At 32.3% G+C, this 16,815-nt stretch overlaps 2 protein-coding genes across 2 annotated transcripts; one reads left to right on the forward strand and one right to left on the reverse strand.

Annotated features, from left to right (window-relative positions):
* The first annotated feature begins 1,926 nt into the window (after positions 1-1,926).
* LOC100781102 (two-component response regulator ARR2) lies at positions 1,927-6,174 on the forward strand. Its single transcript, XM_003550464.5, has 6 exons — positions 1,927-2,415; positions 2,795-2,947; positions 3,035-3,415; positions 4,070-4,146; positions 4,285-5,460; positions 5,582-6,174. Exons 1-6 carry the CDS (start codon positions 2,241-2,243, stop codon positions 5,651-5,653), a joined length of 2,034 nt encoding a protein of 677 aa, XP_003550512.1. The 5' UTR covers positions 1,927-2,240; the 3' UTR covers positions 5,654-6,174.
* A 3,388-nt stretch (positions 6,175-9,562) lies between these two features.
* On the reverse strand, positions 9,563-12,047 carry LOC100803929 (COBRA-like protein 7). Its single transcript, XM_006600302.4, has 2 exons — positions 11,402-12,047; positions 9,563-11,202 (listed from the first exon to the last, which is right to left on the reverse strand). The coding sequence occupies exons 1-2, from the start codon at positions 11,919-11,921 to the stop codon at positions 9,788-9,790; spliced, it is 1,935 nt and encodes a 644-aa protein (XP_006600365.1). The 5' UTR covers positions 11,922-12,047; the 3' UTR covers positions 9,563-9,787.
* Between the last annotated feature and the right edge of the window lie 4,768 nt (positions 12,048-16,815).

Genomic DNA, 16,815 nt, shown 5'->3' on the forward strand with positions numbered 1-16,815 from the left:
TAAATAAATATAACTGATCCATTTAGGTGTGTTTGATTTACACAAGAGAATCAGAGAAGAAAAATAAAATACAAGATAAACTTTTAGATCAAAATAAAATATAAAAGATATAAATCTCATAGTATAATTTTCTTAATATATTATTTTCTTCCTTTCAAACAAGCAGAAAAAGTAAAACATATTTTTTACATATGAAGAAATTACTTTTTCGTCATCTAAAACAAACACACATCTACACCAAAGTGTTGCGGTGAGAAGGACATTCATGTGAGTTTACTACTGTCCGCTTCCCCTTTTTCCACAAAATATAATTATTCTGTTTCCAAACATTTTAAATCATTTTTTCGCCCAATTATATACTTTGTGAAGAACTGAAGATCCATTTTAAAGCCATATAAATGCATTTAATCATTTATCTATTAATTTAAGTTTCTCTTACATGAATTTAAAAAACCATAATTTGTTGTCATGCTTTATAAACAATTATTTTTTGACATAATTTTGTCAACATGCCCACATTCTGTTAATGGAAATAAGTCCTTCTGGTTTGTAGTTAAGGTTTTTGTTTTAAGCTTCCGCATACTTGAAATTATTGAGTACATACAGCTACACAGCATTTTAATTAATGATTTCTACAAGATAGAAGAACCGAAAATATGTTGCAATTATTATACGTTTCTCACTTTCTCTATGCCACCAAATAAATCAAAGCTTCACATGGTGTCACTAGGAAAAAAAATTATATATTATTAATTTAAGGTTATATTCTTAAAAATGCTTAATTATTTTTTTTTTCATTTTAAAAATATTTCTTATGAATTTTTAAAATTGAACTAACTTTATTTTCTTCCTAATTACCGTACTTATTTAATCAAATATAATTTTTTAGTTTCCTTAATTATTTTAATCAATACTTAAATTGCTTCATCTAACCTTAAATGTAATAATACGTTCATAATTTTTAATAATTTTTTAATCAAATAAACTAATTTTAAAAATTTTCAGAATTAAAATTTAAAAATATTTATAATTTAGTGTATATATTCATATTTTTATTTTAAAAATATTCATTAAATAAACCAATTTTAAAATTTTAAATAATTAAAATTTTAAAATATTTATAATTTATTTATATATTTTTATCACTAATGACATATTTTCTAATTTTGTATATTTTACTCATATAAAGCTTATAAAATAAAATGCATGGGATACTTTCAAATATATGGATTATTACTTATTTACTGTAATTTTAAAACTTTTTTTTTAATTTATTGTGCATTGTTATACAAATAAAATATCAATACATGTTTACCTGGTCAACATAAAAAAGAGAGAGAAAACTTATTCAACTACTTTATGCATAAAAGCTTAAGTGGATCAGAACTTAATAAAAATAGGTTTTTTCTTATATTAAACAATAAGTATTTTTGTTAAAAAAAACAAGTATATACATCAATGAGTTAAAAATATATATTTTTTGGTTATAAAAGAAAAGCATTACATTAAAAACACTAAAATATTTATCATAGCTTAACCTATGTACATGTTATCTAAAATAAAAAATATTAATAATTAATAATTAAAAAAGTGTTTACTTACTGTTTTAAAGGTATTAACTAATGAACATTAAATATATTAAATTTAAAATTAATAATATAATAACTACTTTATTTTTAAAATTATGGGTAAACATAAACATAGGTACAGTAAAATCCAAAACCTAGTATCGGAAGTGTAGAGTGTAGATTTAAGATGAGGGGTTAGTTCCTTCTATGAATGAGCTGGATCCACTCTTTCAGGAGCCACTGAGACCCAACTTTGAATATCAATATGTAGTCACAAATAAACTTTAAAATAAAAAAACAAATCTTCCTTAATCCGACTGATTAGTAAAGCTTTTATCGCTTCTAATTAAAGAATAATTAAATGCCCGAGAAATTCAGCGTGTAACAGCGACAAGGCGAGGACATAAGTTTGAGGCGCAGAACAATAGTTATTGTTTTTATATAAAAAAAAATTCTGACCCAAAATTCGTCTTCTCTTTCTTTCTTTCTACTCCGATTCCTGAGTTGCGTTGGTCTTGGTGGAGTTACAAACTCAGCAGCAGAAGAAGAAGCTCCTCAATTGTTTAACCTCAAATTCGATTCGAACTATGTAAACGCCACTTTCGTGTCGGGTTTGTTGTCTCTGCTTTGTTGCTTGCGCTGTTACTGTTCCTCAGTTCGGATCTCCCAAGCATGAATCTCAGCAACGGAAAGGGATCCATGTCAACGCTTACTGCAAGCGTCGTTATGAAATCCGGCGACGCCGTCTCCGACCAGTTTCCGGCGGGTCTCCGGGTTCTCGTGGTGGACGATGACCCCACGTGTCTCATGATTCTTGAGAAGATGCTCCGCACGTGCCTCTACGAAGGTAGCACACTACTACTACTATTACTACTACTCCATCAGTTTCTTCTGTTTTCTGTTTCTCTCCGATTTCAATTTCGCTATCTTTCTCTCTCTATTCAAGTTTGTTTCTTTTTGTGATTTGGACGCTCGGTTAATTGACCCTCTCAACAAAATAACGAGAAACAGAATGAAAAATTAAACAGAATGAATCAGTTTCTTCTATTTAAGGGCTACTTGCTTGTAGTTGTAGATTGATAGCTACTTGGTGATCAGTTTTTGTTTGTTGATTCTTCTTCTTTTGCTAGCTTTTGGATGTCAGATTTGTTTTTGTTTCTTTCTTGGAATTGTTGTTTTGGTTGATTATGAATTCTGAGGAATGATATTTGTATTGTTCATTTCAGTTACCAAATGCAATCGAGCAGAAACTGCTCTCTCACTGCTTAGAGAGAACAAAAATGGGTTTGACATTGTTATAAGCGATGTGCATATGCCGGACATGGATGGATTTAAACTTTTGGAGCACATTGGGTTAGAGATGGACCTTCCTGTTATCAGTAAGAAACTCGTTTGACCTGCTTAGATCTATTTTTTTGTGGACTGCATTGATGTTGGGTCTGACATGTTTTGTGTGATGGTTGCAGTGATGTCTGCGGATGATGGTAAAAGTGTTGTTATGAAGGGCGTGACTCATGGTGCTTGTGATTACTTAATTAAGCCTGTTCGCATTGAGGCTTTGAAGAACATATGGCAGCACGTGGTTCGGAAGAGGAAGAATGAGTGGAAAGATGCCGAGCAATCAGGCAGTGCCGAAGAAGGAGATCGCCATCCAAAGGCTTCTGATGAAGCAGATTACTCTTCATCGGCGAATGAAGGCAGTTGGAGAAACTCCAAGAAGAGAAGGGATGAGGAAGAGGAGGCAGAGGATAGGGATGACACATCCACGTTAAAGAAGCCGCGGGTTGTTTGGTCTGTGGAGCTCCATCAACAGTTTGTGGCTGCTGTGGATCAACTGGGAATTGACAGTATGCATCCTTCACCTGGGTTTTTGAATTTTTTTTTCTACTTTTTTTCTTTTGAATCTGTTGCATTTCCATTGAAGGCCTATGTAACAGAACTTTTGATGCATAATCGATGGGATTTCTATGTGTATATTGTTCAGTTCTCATACATGAGTTTTGACTGTCTTAAAACAACACTTTTACTACTTGGGTCTTCAGTTTTTAGTCACCATAGTCCGTATCATTGCATCTAGGTTTTGCATGCTGTCAATTTTCAAATTATTCAGGTCAGTAATATTAATACATAATTAAGATTCCATTGTGGCTTTAATATTACATAACAGTCAAGTCCTATCCCACTTGGGGTCCTAGCCATTTAGTTCTATTAAAAATCATTTTTTTCCTCAAACCATTTTTAATAGTCTTTTCATACAGTTTTCAAATCAAACCATCTTTGGTGAGATTCACTCCAACTTTATCCTGTGTGCATCTGTTCTTCATCTTATTTTTTCTTGTATGTTCACTCATCCACTCCTTCCGCTTGTATGTTCACCCATCCATCTTATCTCATCTTTTTGTCTAAATTATTAAAAATTATTAATTTGCTTGAATATTTTTCTTCAAACAATTATGATGTTCTTGAGTTTTGCCTGACTAAAATTTGATATTTGTATTCAGAGGCTGTTCCTAAAAAAATTCTGGAATTGATGAATGTTCCTGGGCTCACTAGAGAAAATGTTGCCAGCCACCTGCAGGTATGATATTGTAATCCTATATGTACTTTGGGAAGGATTTGAGAGTTAAATTTTTATCCCTAATTTTCTTCTTGTGATCATCTATGCTATGATTACTTGAAGGAAGTAACTCTTTTTCCTAATCCTGTTTTGTTACAGAAATACCGATTGTATCTTCGAAGGTTGAGTGGAGTGTCTCAGCACCAGAATAACTTGAACAACTCCTTTCTCGGCCCCCAAGAGGCAACATTTGGGACAATTTCTTCAATTAATGGGATTGATCTTCAAACTCTTGCAGTCGCTGGCCAGCTCCCAGCACAAAGTCTAGCCACACTTCAAGCAGCAGGACTTGGTAGGTCGACTGCAAAAGCTGGTGTACCTATTCCTCTCATGGATCAAAGAAATCTTTTCAGTTTTGAAAACCCAAGGTTAAGATTTGGAGAAGGCCAGCCACAACATTTAAGCACTAGTAAACCAATGAACTTGTTGCATGGAATCCCTACCAACATGGAACCAAAGCAGCTTGCCAATTTGCACCAGTCTACCCAATCCATTGGCGGCTTGAATATGCGAGTCAATGCTTCTGCTACACAAGGCAACCCCATATTGATGCAGATGGCACAATCCCAACCTAGAGGTCAGATGCTTAGTGAAAATACTGGTCCTCGTGTTCCAAGACTTCCATCATCTTTGGGGCAGCCTACTGTATCAAATGGAATTTCTAATGGTCTTCTGGGCAGAAATGGGATTGCGGGTAATAACAGAGGACCTGCATATAATCCTGTTCCACCGAGCTCTTCATTGTTGAGTTTTCCTATGAATCAAACCTCTGAAATGTCTGTCAACAATAGTTTCCCAATTGGAACCACCCCAGGTATATCAAGTATCACAACAAAAGGCTCTTTTCAAGAAGAAGTTACATCAGGAATTAAAGGATCCAGTGGGTTTCCAAGTTATGATATTTTTAATGAACTGCATCATCAGAAGTCCCATGATTTGGAGATAACAAACCCAGGCTTGACATACAATGCCTCCCATCATGTAAACCCTTTACAAGGTAACATTGATGTTGCACCATCAGTTTTAGTGCATCAAGGGTTTTCTTCTACACAACAGACCGGCCAAAGCAGAGATGGCGCTTTGATTGGAAAAGCTATGTTCTCCATGGGAGAAGGCTTGGAACAAAATAACCTCCAAAATGCTAACTTCAATCCACTTCTTGTTGACAATTCAATAAGGATCAAGGCTGAAAGAATTCCTGATGCAAGCTCCCAGACTAATCTCTTCCCTGAGCATTATGGGCAGGAGGATCTGATGACTGCACTTCTAAAACAGGTTTGTCCATTCATCCCTTTCTTTGGACCTAGAATATTTTCACATGCTTGTATAGTTGTTTGTAATTTTCCGTTGTGAATAAATCAATTTTTCTCACGTGTTTCTAATCTAATGCTCACAGCAAGAAGGCATGGGACCAGCTGAGAATGAGTTTGAATTTGATGGATATTCTCTAGACAACATTCCTGTCTAGAACAAATCCTTTCTGACTGAAGTTGCCAGTGTAAATAGTTTGTTACACAAGCACATGATCATCCTGCTGTTAGCTGTTTTGGAATTGAGTCTAATTGTTCAACAAACAGAATTTGGTTGATGTCAAATATTCAGACTTCTGGGGAGTAGCATATTGTGATGGTTTACTCTGGATGCTCAAGATGAATCAGCTCAAATCTCAACTGCATATATGCATAAAGCATGTGCTATTTTTGACTGCAATTTATAGCAAAATTGCTAGCAAGCTTCTAATTTTAGGGTGTTCTTGAAGGTATGTTGGCTTAGGGCAGAATTGCAGAACCAAGGGTTTGATACATCTGCAAAGTTGTCATAGGAGCATTTCTAACTTCAATACCAAATTATGAAATTTTTTTCTTCTGTTTTTTCTTTTGTAATTTATTTCATTCAAAGTAAGTACCGTAAGTTTGTAAATATTGCATTTGGTTGTTCTAGACATTTTGTATGGCCATTCTTTTCTGGTTGATTCTGTGTACTTCGTTACGCATGTGTTTTTTTTTGTTTCATTGTGTTTTTTATTCTCTGTACATATGGTTTAGGCCTTGGCATGTTTGGGGCATATAATTCAAGTACATTCTTTCTGGTTTCTATATAAGAAACTATACGGTTAGAGATTCTATCAAATTGCATTTGCACCATGATGTTGCTTGTGCTGTTGCTCATGTGTGCCCGGGTTACATCAAGGCTTAGAAAATTTATTGTAGTTTAATTAATTATTTAGGGATTAGTTAAGTATAATTTTCAATATTAGAAATTAAAACTTACATAATAAAACAAAAATCTTGAATCATTTGTCCCAACTTTACAAAGTCTTCACTCCATATATATATCCACATATATATATATATATATATATATATATATATATATATATATATATATATATATATATATATACACTGGATTTTCATATGTAAAAAAGTGTTTTTTATTTTTCTTTTCATGTTAGACCGAAAACAATGGATTGCTACTTTTGTAGATGTAAAAATCTGACAAAATATCTTTATTTATATGATAAAATATGTTTGAGATCATGTAAAATTTAAAAATTTTAATTTGGTTCTTATAAATTTATTTGTATTAATTTAATTTCTGTATAATTAAAACATTTTTGTTGGTCCTCTAGATTTTGGTGTATTTTTATAAGGATTAAATTAATACTTTTATTTTTATTTACATAATTTTTATTTAAAATATTTATTTTATTCAATGAAAAAAAAATTGTTTTTTACTTTTTGCATAACTCTTTTTCTCATAATTTTATGATTCAATCTCATTTTCTACTTTGTTTCCTTACTTCCTCTTTTTTTCACTTTAAAAACACACCCTTATTCAATAAGAAACCATTGTGAGAAATCTCAATCTCAAAAAGAGGACTTTTAAACGTGGTATTGGTCATTAAATTAATTAGAGCAGTGCTTCAAGATTTATGATCAGATCAAATAATAAATTAATTTTAAATTATAAGAAACTAAATTAGGTAAATTTTTAATTAATATACAATATTATCTTACACTTTTTTAATGATAAAAAACAAATAATAACAATTCTTACATGCACTTAGATTAGAGGTGATAGTTTGGGCATGCAAAATATTCAATTGGACGGGGTTGTTTCGATTTAATTGTAAGGCGGGGCTTTGTTAGCTTAACTCGTTGTGGGTATTAGGATGATCTAGTTAATACACAAACTCCTTTTTCTTATTATGCGACATAGGAGTTTGAATAAATTATATATTTTTTTATAATTGAATTTATTATTAGTTGTATTTAATTTTATTTTTAAAAAAATATGTAAACAAATGAACTTATTATTATTTTTATAAAGTATTTAGTATCATATTAAGTGTAATAACATTAAAATTGAGTTAGATTAATTGTCTTTTTAATTGAACATAAACTATTTAAAAAAAAATATTAAGCCTGTTAAAATTTATCATTCTTTCCTCAAGTACAAATGGTAATGTAGTACCTATATGAAATAGATAAATTCAAAAGAAAATTAGTAAATATAAATTTATAATTAATTAAATTAAAATTTATTTAACTTGGGCGTTGCAAGAGTTTATTTAAATATATAAAATATTTTAAAATAAATTTATGATCAGCTTATAATATACTATAACCATTTTTTTTGTAAATAAAATTTTTAAGTATTATTTGTATTATTTTTAAATTAAGCATATTCATTGCCAATTTTTTGACCATATTATCATTAGGTTTTATCTTTTTAAATATTATAGTTTATTAAAGTAAATTAACATATATTTTCTTATAAAATATATATTTTATATTTATTATTTAAATAAGAGAAAAATATAAATAAATAACCCAACTCCAAAATCATTAAAGACATTAGTCTAATTTTATAGCACATGATAATAAAAATATTGGTTTTGAAAAAGAGAAAATTGTTATACGTTGAATGTAAAAATTCATCCAATCATAATTCATCATGTATGATAAAATTATTAACTTTTACAATAATTATCTTAAAATAATTTAAAAAATACTTTGTAATTAGATAATGATATAAAATTGTTGCACACCATTAACACATAAACATTAAACTCTTTGAAAAAATAAAAACATAATAATGGTGAGTAAGTTGACAATTATATAATTTCTCACTCATATAATCAATATGAAGTAAAAGAAAGAAAAAACATGATCAAATATTTATTTTTATTTTCAAGTCTATTTGTCCTTTGTGAAAAGTATAAATTCAAAAAATGTCTAAAAATAAAAATTATATAATATTATATAATTATTAAATTTGACTGTTTATTTTTTTTATTGTTGATACTTGATATAATGTTGATATGTAATATTTTTTAAATGTATTTATTATCAAAATTAAAATTTATTTTAAATTTGTTGAAATAATGTTTTCTTTATTAAATAGATATAGTTGTTAACTATTTTAAAATAATATTTTTAATGATTTTAAAAATATTAGTTTTAATTATGTGATATTATAATATGATGTTATTGAAGATTTGAATTGCATAATCATTTCACAACATAAACTAAACACTCTCATTTAATATAATTAAAATTATATAACATTATTATTATCATTATAGAGAAGTGAAATCAGTAAAACAATATCAATAAAGAAGTGAGAACCAATATTATTTTGGAATGACTACATTATCTCTTTTTTTTTTTTCTATTTGATAAATATATATAGGATAATTAATAATAATAATAAATCAAAAGACACTAAATCATAATTATCTTTTATAAAAATATATAAAAAATTTGGCTTTTAAATCCTCTATTAATGTTAGATCATAGGAAATTAACACGCGGCTACAGTAAGATTAAAAGTGAAAGTGTTACATATTTGAATTTGTTCTAACAATTGTGAAATTAAAATTTTAATTTATATATAGATATTGATATGTAAGAGATTTAGAACTTAATAAAGTTCGCTTTAGAGTCAATCCTAAAACCTTTTTGTTTATTATTTTATGATATAAAGATTCAGTTTAATATATAAAAAAATGTTCAAAATAAATAAACGTTTAAAAAATTTGTAAAACAAAAAATAAAAGTAAAAGATAAGTACAATCAAATACACTCTTTTCAAAGGAAAATTATTTTCTTGCAAGCCAACTCTGTTTTGCTTCCAATTTAAGGGATGTTTGTTTTATGCTCAAAATAAATTACTTCACCACTTATGATTGAGATTAATGTAAACACAATTTAATTACGTATGTCTGTTTAAAATTAATTTAGCAGCTCATAACCACTTGCAAATGGTCAGATAATGATTTGACTTCCTATGGTAAGTGATAACCACCGCCAAGGGAAGAATTACTCAGATAAAACACAAACAATAGAAACAAAGAAAAAAAAAAATAAACTTTTAACATAAAAAGGAATATATTTCTATCATCTAACATAAATCTACAATCTTCTGTACTATAACAAGCTCAAAAGAATCACGTATAATTGAACAATGAATGCCACAGCATCCAAACCAGACAGACACACGCATGAATGTTACAACAGCACGATTAAGTCCACTGAGTTTCTGTGGTGAGGTCAATATATGAATCAAATCGTGTCTCGGGACTCAGTAGCCACTATTACCGCATCAAGAGGATCATCAACAGTGTTAGAAGCAAGGAAGTAGCCAATGAAAAACCATTCCTGAAACCACTACTGCTTGGATACACTGAAGGAAGAGAACATTCTTCGCCATTGAAAAATACCTTAGTGGGAAACCCATCTCCACGAGCTACGTTGATTCCAGGAGTAGTTTTCTTTGTAAATGAGATAACTGATTGTTGTTTACCAGGCACCCTAGGATCTCTCAAAGGGTCAGCTCCATCTGCTTCTGCTACAAGGTAGTTCAATCCTGGCAAACCTTGCATGATTATTGTATTGTTTACACCATCTAGAAGAGTTGCATTGAATGAATACATTTTCTCAAAACCCGAAGCTGCTTTGTCCATTTGTACTGCGGCAAACCAGTCTGCAAAATTAGTGTCACCCCAGTTAAAAAGTGTCACCCTTGCACTCCATCCTTTAGTGTAGTCTGTGTACAAATGCCAATTGATGCTCACACCACAGTTATCGCTACACGGCAATGGGTTTGGCACCCGGAGATGTTTCAGACTTGCCCAAGCAACAGCCTTGGCAGTTCGGTTCACAAAGGGAACAAGAAGTGCCTCTGGTGGAAGCCACATAGCTGGAGCACTAGTACTACATGTTCTCTCTGTGTTCTTGGGGCATCCACAAGCACATGTTTTGCATGGAATAACTGAATCATTGTAATAAGATGAAAACGAGACACAGCATTTACTTGATGTTCTCTTGGCTGTTGTTATGTTGCACACAACCTGCCAACTGGCCATCACAGTTTTGTTTGAAGGTAAGCCGGACGGGTCAGGATTTTCGGTAGGACTCACTCTTACTGGAGGGCCACATTCATAGTCAGGGTTGAGTGTGCCACTTATCTTCCAGTTCTGCGGTGGCGAAAGCTGGGATCGGTTAAGCGCCGGCGGCATCTTGAAGACCTGCATTTGGAATCTCGAAGCAGACATGCTAGGATCCATGGACGGAGGCAAAATAGTACCATTCCGGCAACAAAAGGGAATCTTCCCAAGGTCGGAATCATTGAACTTGGTGGGAGGGAGATCAATTATGGTTGGCCTTCTCTCACAATTCAACACAAGGGCAAAGTCAAGATCCCTATAGAAAGTTCCTTGCTTACCAAAGAGACAATCAGAAGCATCCACAACCGAAGGATAAGCCCCTTTCATTGAATATATAAACTCATCATTCATCCAGTCCCAGCTCAACCTCCAGTTATCAAGCCTCCCAAGTGGGTTATGGTTTGCAACGGTAACCTCAGCCCAGTAATTTGAATCATAAGTTCTGATCACATCATACATAATGGTAAGATCACCACTCTGACGTGGCAGAAACTCTTCATCCGTAGTAATGTTAGTTTTGAACTTGGGATCTCTCGTGCAACACACACTACTCGCATTCTTCCCTGAAACCCAACCAAAAAAAAAAAAAAAAACCCCACACACTTCATTAATCACAGAATTTGTATTTCACTAAACCCAATCAAAAAATTCACAGGTCAAACAAAACTAACCCAATAACCTAACTTAAAAACTGAACCTTTTTTCAAACAATCGTTTTCGCAAACACCCAAGCTACAATCACAGGTCGGAGAAGAAGGTTACCTTGAGCGGTGGATTTGCGACAGAGGAAACCATCATTGGCGAGGTTGATGGATTTCGGCATCGGAACACTGGGCGGCGCCACCCCGAACACGGTGCCGACGAGTTCGATCTGAGCCTGCATCTGGGTCAAGTCGCCGGCGGTTTCGACGGCGGTCTTGAGATCAGTCATGGGGAAACCGGCGAAGACGGTGCCGTTTCCGACGGCGGCGGGGAGGGTGGTGCCGTCGGCGAGCACAGCATTGGAGGCGGAGACCAACAACTCGTCGTGGTCGAACCCAACGAAGACCTTCCACGACTTGAGCTCGTCGAGGCCGTTGTTGAGAACCGTCACCGTCGACTCGAACCGGTACGGCTGCTTAGCCGAGTCGGAGACGTTGGGCGGCAACCGCAGGCCGCCGGTGTAGGCGTATGAGACGAGGATGCCGTTGCAGGATTGCGCGTCGGCGAACGACGTCGTTGCGAGGAACACTGCTAGCCCGGCGATTATGCCGAGGTAGCAACAGTGGCTTCGGAGGAGCATCTTGGTATGGGTTTTTGGGCTTTAGTTTTGCTGCTTCCGAATTCGAAATTTGAACTAAGAGAGAGAAACGCGATGCATCAATTAGAATAAGCTAATTAGTACCGTTTTATGAGAGAGAGAAAGAAAGAAACGCGCTTCAGAAAGGGGACCTACAGCTTAGATGAAGCTGTACAATCAGTGTGTCAACGTGTTTCGATTTTAATTTTGTTTTTTTTTTTTGCCGTGTTTCGTTTATTAATTCAAAAGACAGAGCATGATCGGGTTGCAAACTTGCGATTGCATTGCGTGTCCCATTTTCATAACCTAATCTTAAATATATTTTTATATCTAAAATATTAATTTTTGTTTATGTTTCTTGTTCATTTTTATTTTGCATTTAGCTCTACTAAAATAATAATTTTATTTTTAATTTTTGACATTTTTTAATACTTAACAAAATTATTAAATTTTATGTTTGTTTCTTGATAAAAAAAAATTATTTGTTATTAGTTAAGATTAAAATAAAATTTATTAATCTATCATAGAATAAACATAAAACTTAATAATTTATCAGAGAATAAAATAAAATATTAAGAATTACAAATAAAATTTATTATTCTATTAAGAACTTAATATAAAATAAAAATTTATTAAAAAATAAATATAAAAATCAAATATTTATTAAGAATAAAAATTTATTATTCGATTATAATGTGAAAAAAGTTTGTTTACTTTCTTTACTAGAAAATAGAAAAAAGGGTTTGGCTTTTGTAAAATTCTGAGGCTCAAACATTCCATTTAACAGCTCTATTTTGTGCTTTAATTTGAATTGCTAGATCCCCCATTGAAAAGGGAGCTTTAAGTGTAAACCTTTTGGTTGATGGTGTAGTATAGTATCTGTGCTGTGATTGGCTTGGATGGATGGAGAGTGCAATTCTTTTAATTCGGCATTGGCTACTACTATAGGTGGGTCGTTTGTATTGCGCAAACGCTCGTTTGATTTGACCATTGCTTCATTTCAGTCATTTGGGTCTTTTTGAAATAGAAATGGCATGATTAGATTGTGCCAAACCTACCATGACAACCGTATTCTTCAGAATGATACAAATCCACGGCTTGAGTTGCGGCCGCGTCTGTGTCTCACACTCTTGACTTCAAACATTTAACATTTCCCTTTAATATCCATTTCTTTCCCTCCCACGAGTATCTCAAGATGATTAATATTTTTCTTACACTCTTTATGATGCACGTTGCCATACAAATGGTAGAGTGAAAAATTTGGCAATTCAGCTTCAATCAAATAGTAAATATTGTGCAAATAAAGTGATGTGTGACTAACTTCTTTGCATCGATACTGTGTGTTTTACTTTATTTTTGAAATGTCAAGTTATTACTACTGTAACAGGAACTTGCAAAGTTTTGCTTGGAAATAATCTTGAGTATTTCCTTTCCATAAGTAGCTGGTTGATACTTCCTGCAACTCCAAGTTGCTTCCTCCACCTTTTCTGGGATGTTTTGGACTGATCATTCCAGAAGATAGAAAAGGGATGTATTCTGAAATGTAATTTTACATTTCAGATTGATCTTTCCGGAAGTCACTAAGGAGATGCAGGAAGCAATTTGGGAGGTGCAGAAAACAATAGCCCAGTCCACGAGAAAGATCTCCCCATTCGGGGCCTTCGATCCTTTCTCTTGATGGTAATTTATACACGGAATGCTATTGGGTTTTGTATTATTTTCATTTTCTTTGCAATTCCTCACTCCTACTATTGAATCGGGTACATCTCATTAATATAAATTTATATTCCAGAGGACATTTTGAAATACAATAAAAAATGCATGATTCAAGTAAAGGAGTGTAGGATTCAAATACCTGATTTAACCTCACATAAAAATAGAAAAACTCCACACAATTTTTAAAGAATCATTTAAATTACTCGCATAGACAACTACATTGGATAGAAAATCTTCACATGTGCATATTTATTTATTTATATATGAGTAAATTTTTCATGTTTATTATATATTTTTTATATTCATATATATTCAGGTTCATTTATATATAAACATACAATTAGAATGTCCTAGTTACAAATTCAAAGAATTGAAAAATATGTCATATCATACCTTTTAAGACATGTTATCCATTGATGACAATGATAAAAAAAAAGTATAAATATTTATAAAGAGGATGAATTATGTATGATATGAAAAGAAAAACATATCAATTTACATAAAAGAAACAAAGAAAATCTCATAAAATTTTAAAGGTTTAAATGAGATTATTTAATATATATTTTTTTATCAAAAAATCTCATAATATCTACTAAAATTTATTTTTAAAAAAATCTATCAAAATTTATATACTTTTGAATATAAAAAATATTTTTTTCAGTTGTAAAAAACATTAATTAAATGTTAAACAAATTTTATTGAATTCTTTAAAAAATCCTAATACTTTTAATTAAATATCTTATTTTTTATTATTTAAAAATCTTAATTAAATATGTCAAAACCTTTCTAGAGAAAAAATAAATTGAAAATTCTAATTAAATACATCCGGTTAGATTACTCACATACACATTGGATAGAAAACCTTCACATCCACAACCCCTCCTCCCCAAGAAGCTTCACATTTTTTTAAAGAAGAATATGCACCATATATATATATATATATATATATATATATATATATATATATATATAAAATTAATTAATGACTGATTTTTCGGAAATGAAAGTTGTCATTCCTGCCTAACCTTCTCTGATTAAAAGGGTTCTCTGTACTGGTTAGACGTGAATGTGGAACAGTGGAAGGATTCTCTACCTGTTTTTTTTGTTTTTGTTTTACGGGAACGCAAATTGGAAGGGTTCTCATTATTGTGTTTGGCGTTTTTACAGGGGTTATAGGAAGGGGAACAACTGCGCTTAGGGAAAGAGAGAGGGTAGAAAGGGAAAAAAAATCACAACCATTAATAAAAAAAAAAAAATATATCTAATGGTGTAGATTTCCTTTCCCATGGCTAGACCTATTAAGCTCTCCCACCTTAGGCAGCATCATTACTCAGATCCGCAACGACAACATTGGGTAGACGAAGAAAGTCATTATCCGCTAGAAAACAATACGTACGGCCTAATGGGAATTCAAATCTGCTAACCAGTTTTCTTCGATTCCTATTTTTTCCCTTCAATTAAATAATAACAATTCAGTAAAAAATGGTTGATCAGATGTTAATACTTTTTTGTCTTAAATAAATAGTCGATCTTTTTCGGCTAAGCTATTGCCCTATTGTTATTCAATTTTTTTTATGTTTCAGAAAATTAACAGCAACAAAAGAGCAGAGAAAGCTAAATTCGAATCCTCATAACACCCATAGCATCAACTAAAGTTGTTGTTGTGAATGTCTGCTTGCAGAATCCTGACCTGGTCCATGAGCGTTATTCAAGTTATCATAAAGCCAATTCCGTACTGAAAATAGAAATTAACCAAATAAGACAAATGAAAAAAAAAAAAAGTGTGAAAAACGTGTATGTGGTTGCTATATATTCAACCGTGTAGGGGTGGTGAGGTTTAGATTCTCACGTGGGCAACCTGTAATGGCGCATGTTGGCTGTTCAAATCAAAGCCCCTCTTTTAAGTGACAAGTCCTCGTGATCATGTCCAACGTACTTAAAGGGTCAGCCTATTCAGACAATCAAGATATGGTACCGTTACTGTATATATACCATCTCCTTCCTTCGTTCCCATTATTCTATCCTAAGCACATTCAACTTATGAAAACCTAGACAAAAGGAACAAAAAATGGGGGTTATGTAAATAGTATCATATATGTTTTATCGTCTCAAACGACATTAATTCTTTTTTCGGAATTTTCATTATTATATCAAAGATTTCTACCTAGCCTAATTCCGTAGCTAAAAAAATCAATAGAACTTGGTAACTAAAATTATATTTTCTTTTTGCATAGACTTCGGGTTGCTTTTATGAAGAAGGACCATTAATTTTTCTTACGTTAACTACAGCTAGCTAGCACTACTAAACTAAGTTTAGGCCTTTGCAAATGGTAATTGGTAGGTTAGATGGAAAAAATGTAACGAAAAATTCAGTGGGCAAAGTTGTACTGAATTGACAAAATATCTTATATATGCACACTGTATGTCAAGCAAGAACAACGAAAATGAAAGTTATCATTCCTGCTTAAGGTTTAGTATGCCTAACCTTCATGAAAATGTATCACACATTCTATCATTAATCTTTAATTTGCTCCGAATCTCTCACCAATTCTTTGCTGATGGCGTTATTCTCGTGGCTGAAGCAAAACTTGTCATAAGTACGTACAGGAAATTATTAGCAGAATTATAATTAATCTCTTCCATTCTATTTCAAGTCAGAAAGTCAACCTTTGCAAATTTAGATCATTCTTTTCTAGAAAGAAATGTCAAAAAAAATGATGAGCTAAATTTTAGCACAAGTCTCTGCATTCAGCCTTGAGCTTCATGATCTTATTTTAGATCAAGTACAAAATATATATCACCGCCGCTAATGTGCCAAGCTGCTTGTGGAGGTCTTATAAGAGATTCCTTTGTCTTAGAGTTTGAGCCTAACTCAATCCAAAAGCTAGTTCAAGGGGTGAGGATTACCTCTCATTTATATATTCTAATTTGGCTCTATCTCCAACTAATGTGGGACTTGAGTGTTTTTCAACACACCCCCTCACGCCCAGTATTTGTTGGGCTTGGTGGCTCTGATACCATCTGAGAATGAATAATGTGAAAGCTTGGTGCGTGAACAATAAATGGTGGGTATTTGTCACCACAAAGCGAGGGCTAGCGGTCACAGGTCCCAAGATTAACTGCTCTGATACCATCTTAGAATGTATAATATGAGAGGCCTAACTCAACCCCAAAAGTTAGC

This window comes from Glycine max, chromosome 17 (assembly GCF_000004515.6).
Source record: "Glycine max cultivar Williams 82 chromosome 17, Glycine_max_v4.0, whole genome shotgun sequence".
NCBI lineage: Eukaryota > Viridiplantae > Streptophyta > Magnoliopsida > Fabales > Fabaceae > Glycine > Glycine max.

Excerpts from the sequence above, each read along its gene's own strand:
- LOC100803929 (XM_006600302.4), bottom strand. The coding sequence starts at position 11,921 with ATGCTCCTCCGAAGCCACTGTTGCTACCTCGGCATAATCGCCGGGCTA. Across the intron at positions 11,203-11,401 it reads TCGCAAATCCACCGCTCAAG|GGAAGAATGCGAGTAGTGTG; the intron begins GTAACCTTCTTC and ends GTTGGGTTTCAG.
- LOC100781102 (XM_003550464.5), top strand. The coding sequence starts at position 2,241 with ATGAATCTCAGCAACGGAAAGGGATCCATGTCAACGCTTACTGCAAGC. Across the intron at positions 2,416-2,794 it reads CCGCACGTGCCTCTACGAAG|TTACCAAATGCAATCGAGCA; the intron begins GTAGCACACTAC and ends TGTTCATTTCAG. Across the intron at positions 4,147-4,284 it reads ATGTTGCCAGCCACCTGCAG|AAATACCGATTGTATCTTCG; the intron begins GTATGATATTGT and ends GTTTTGTTACAG.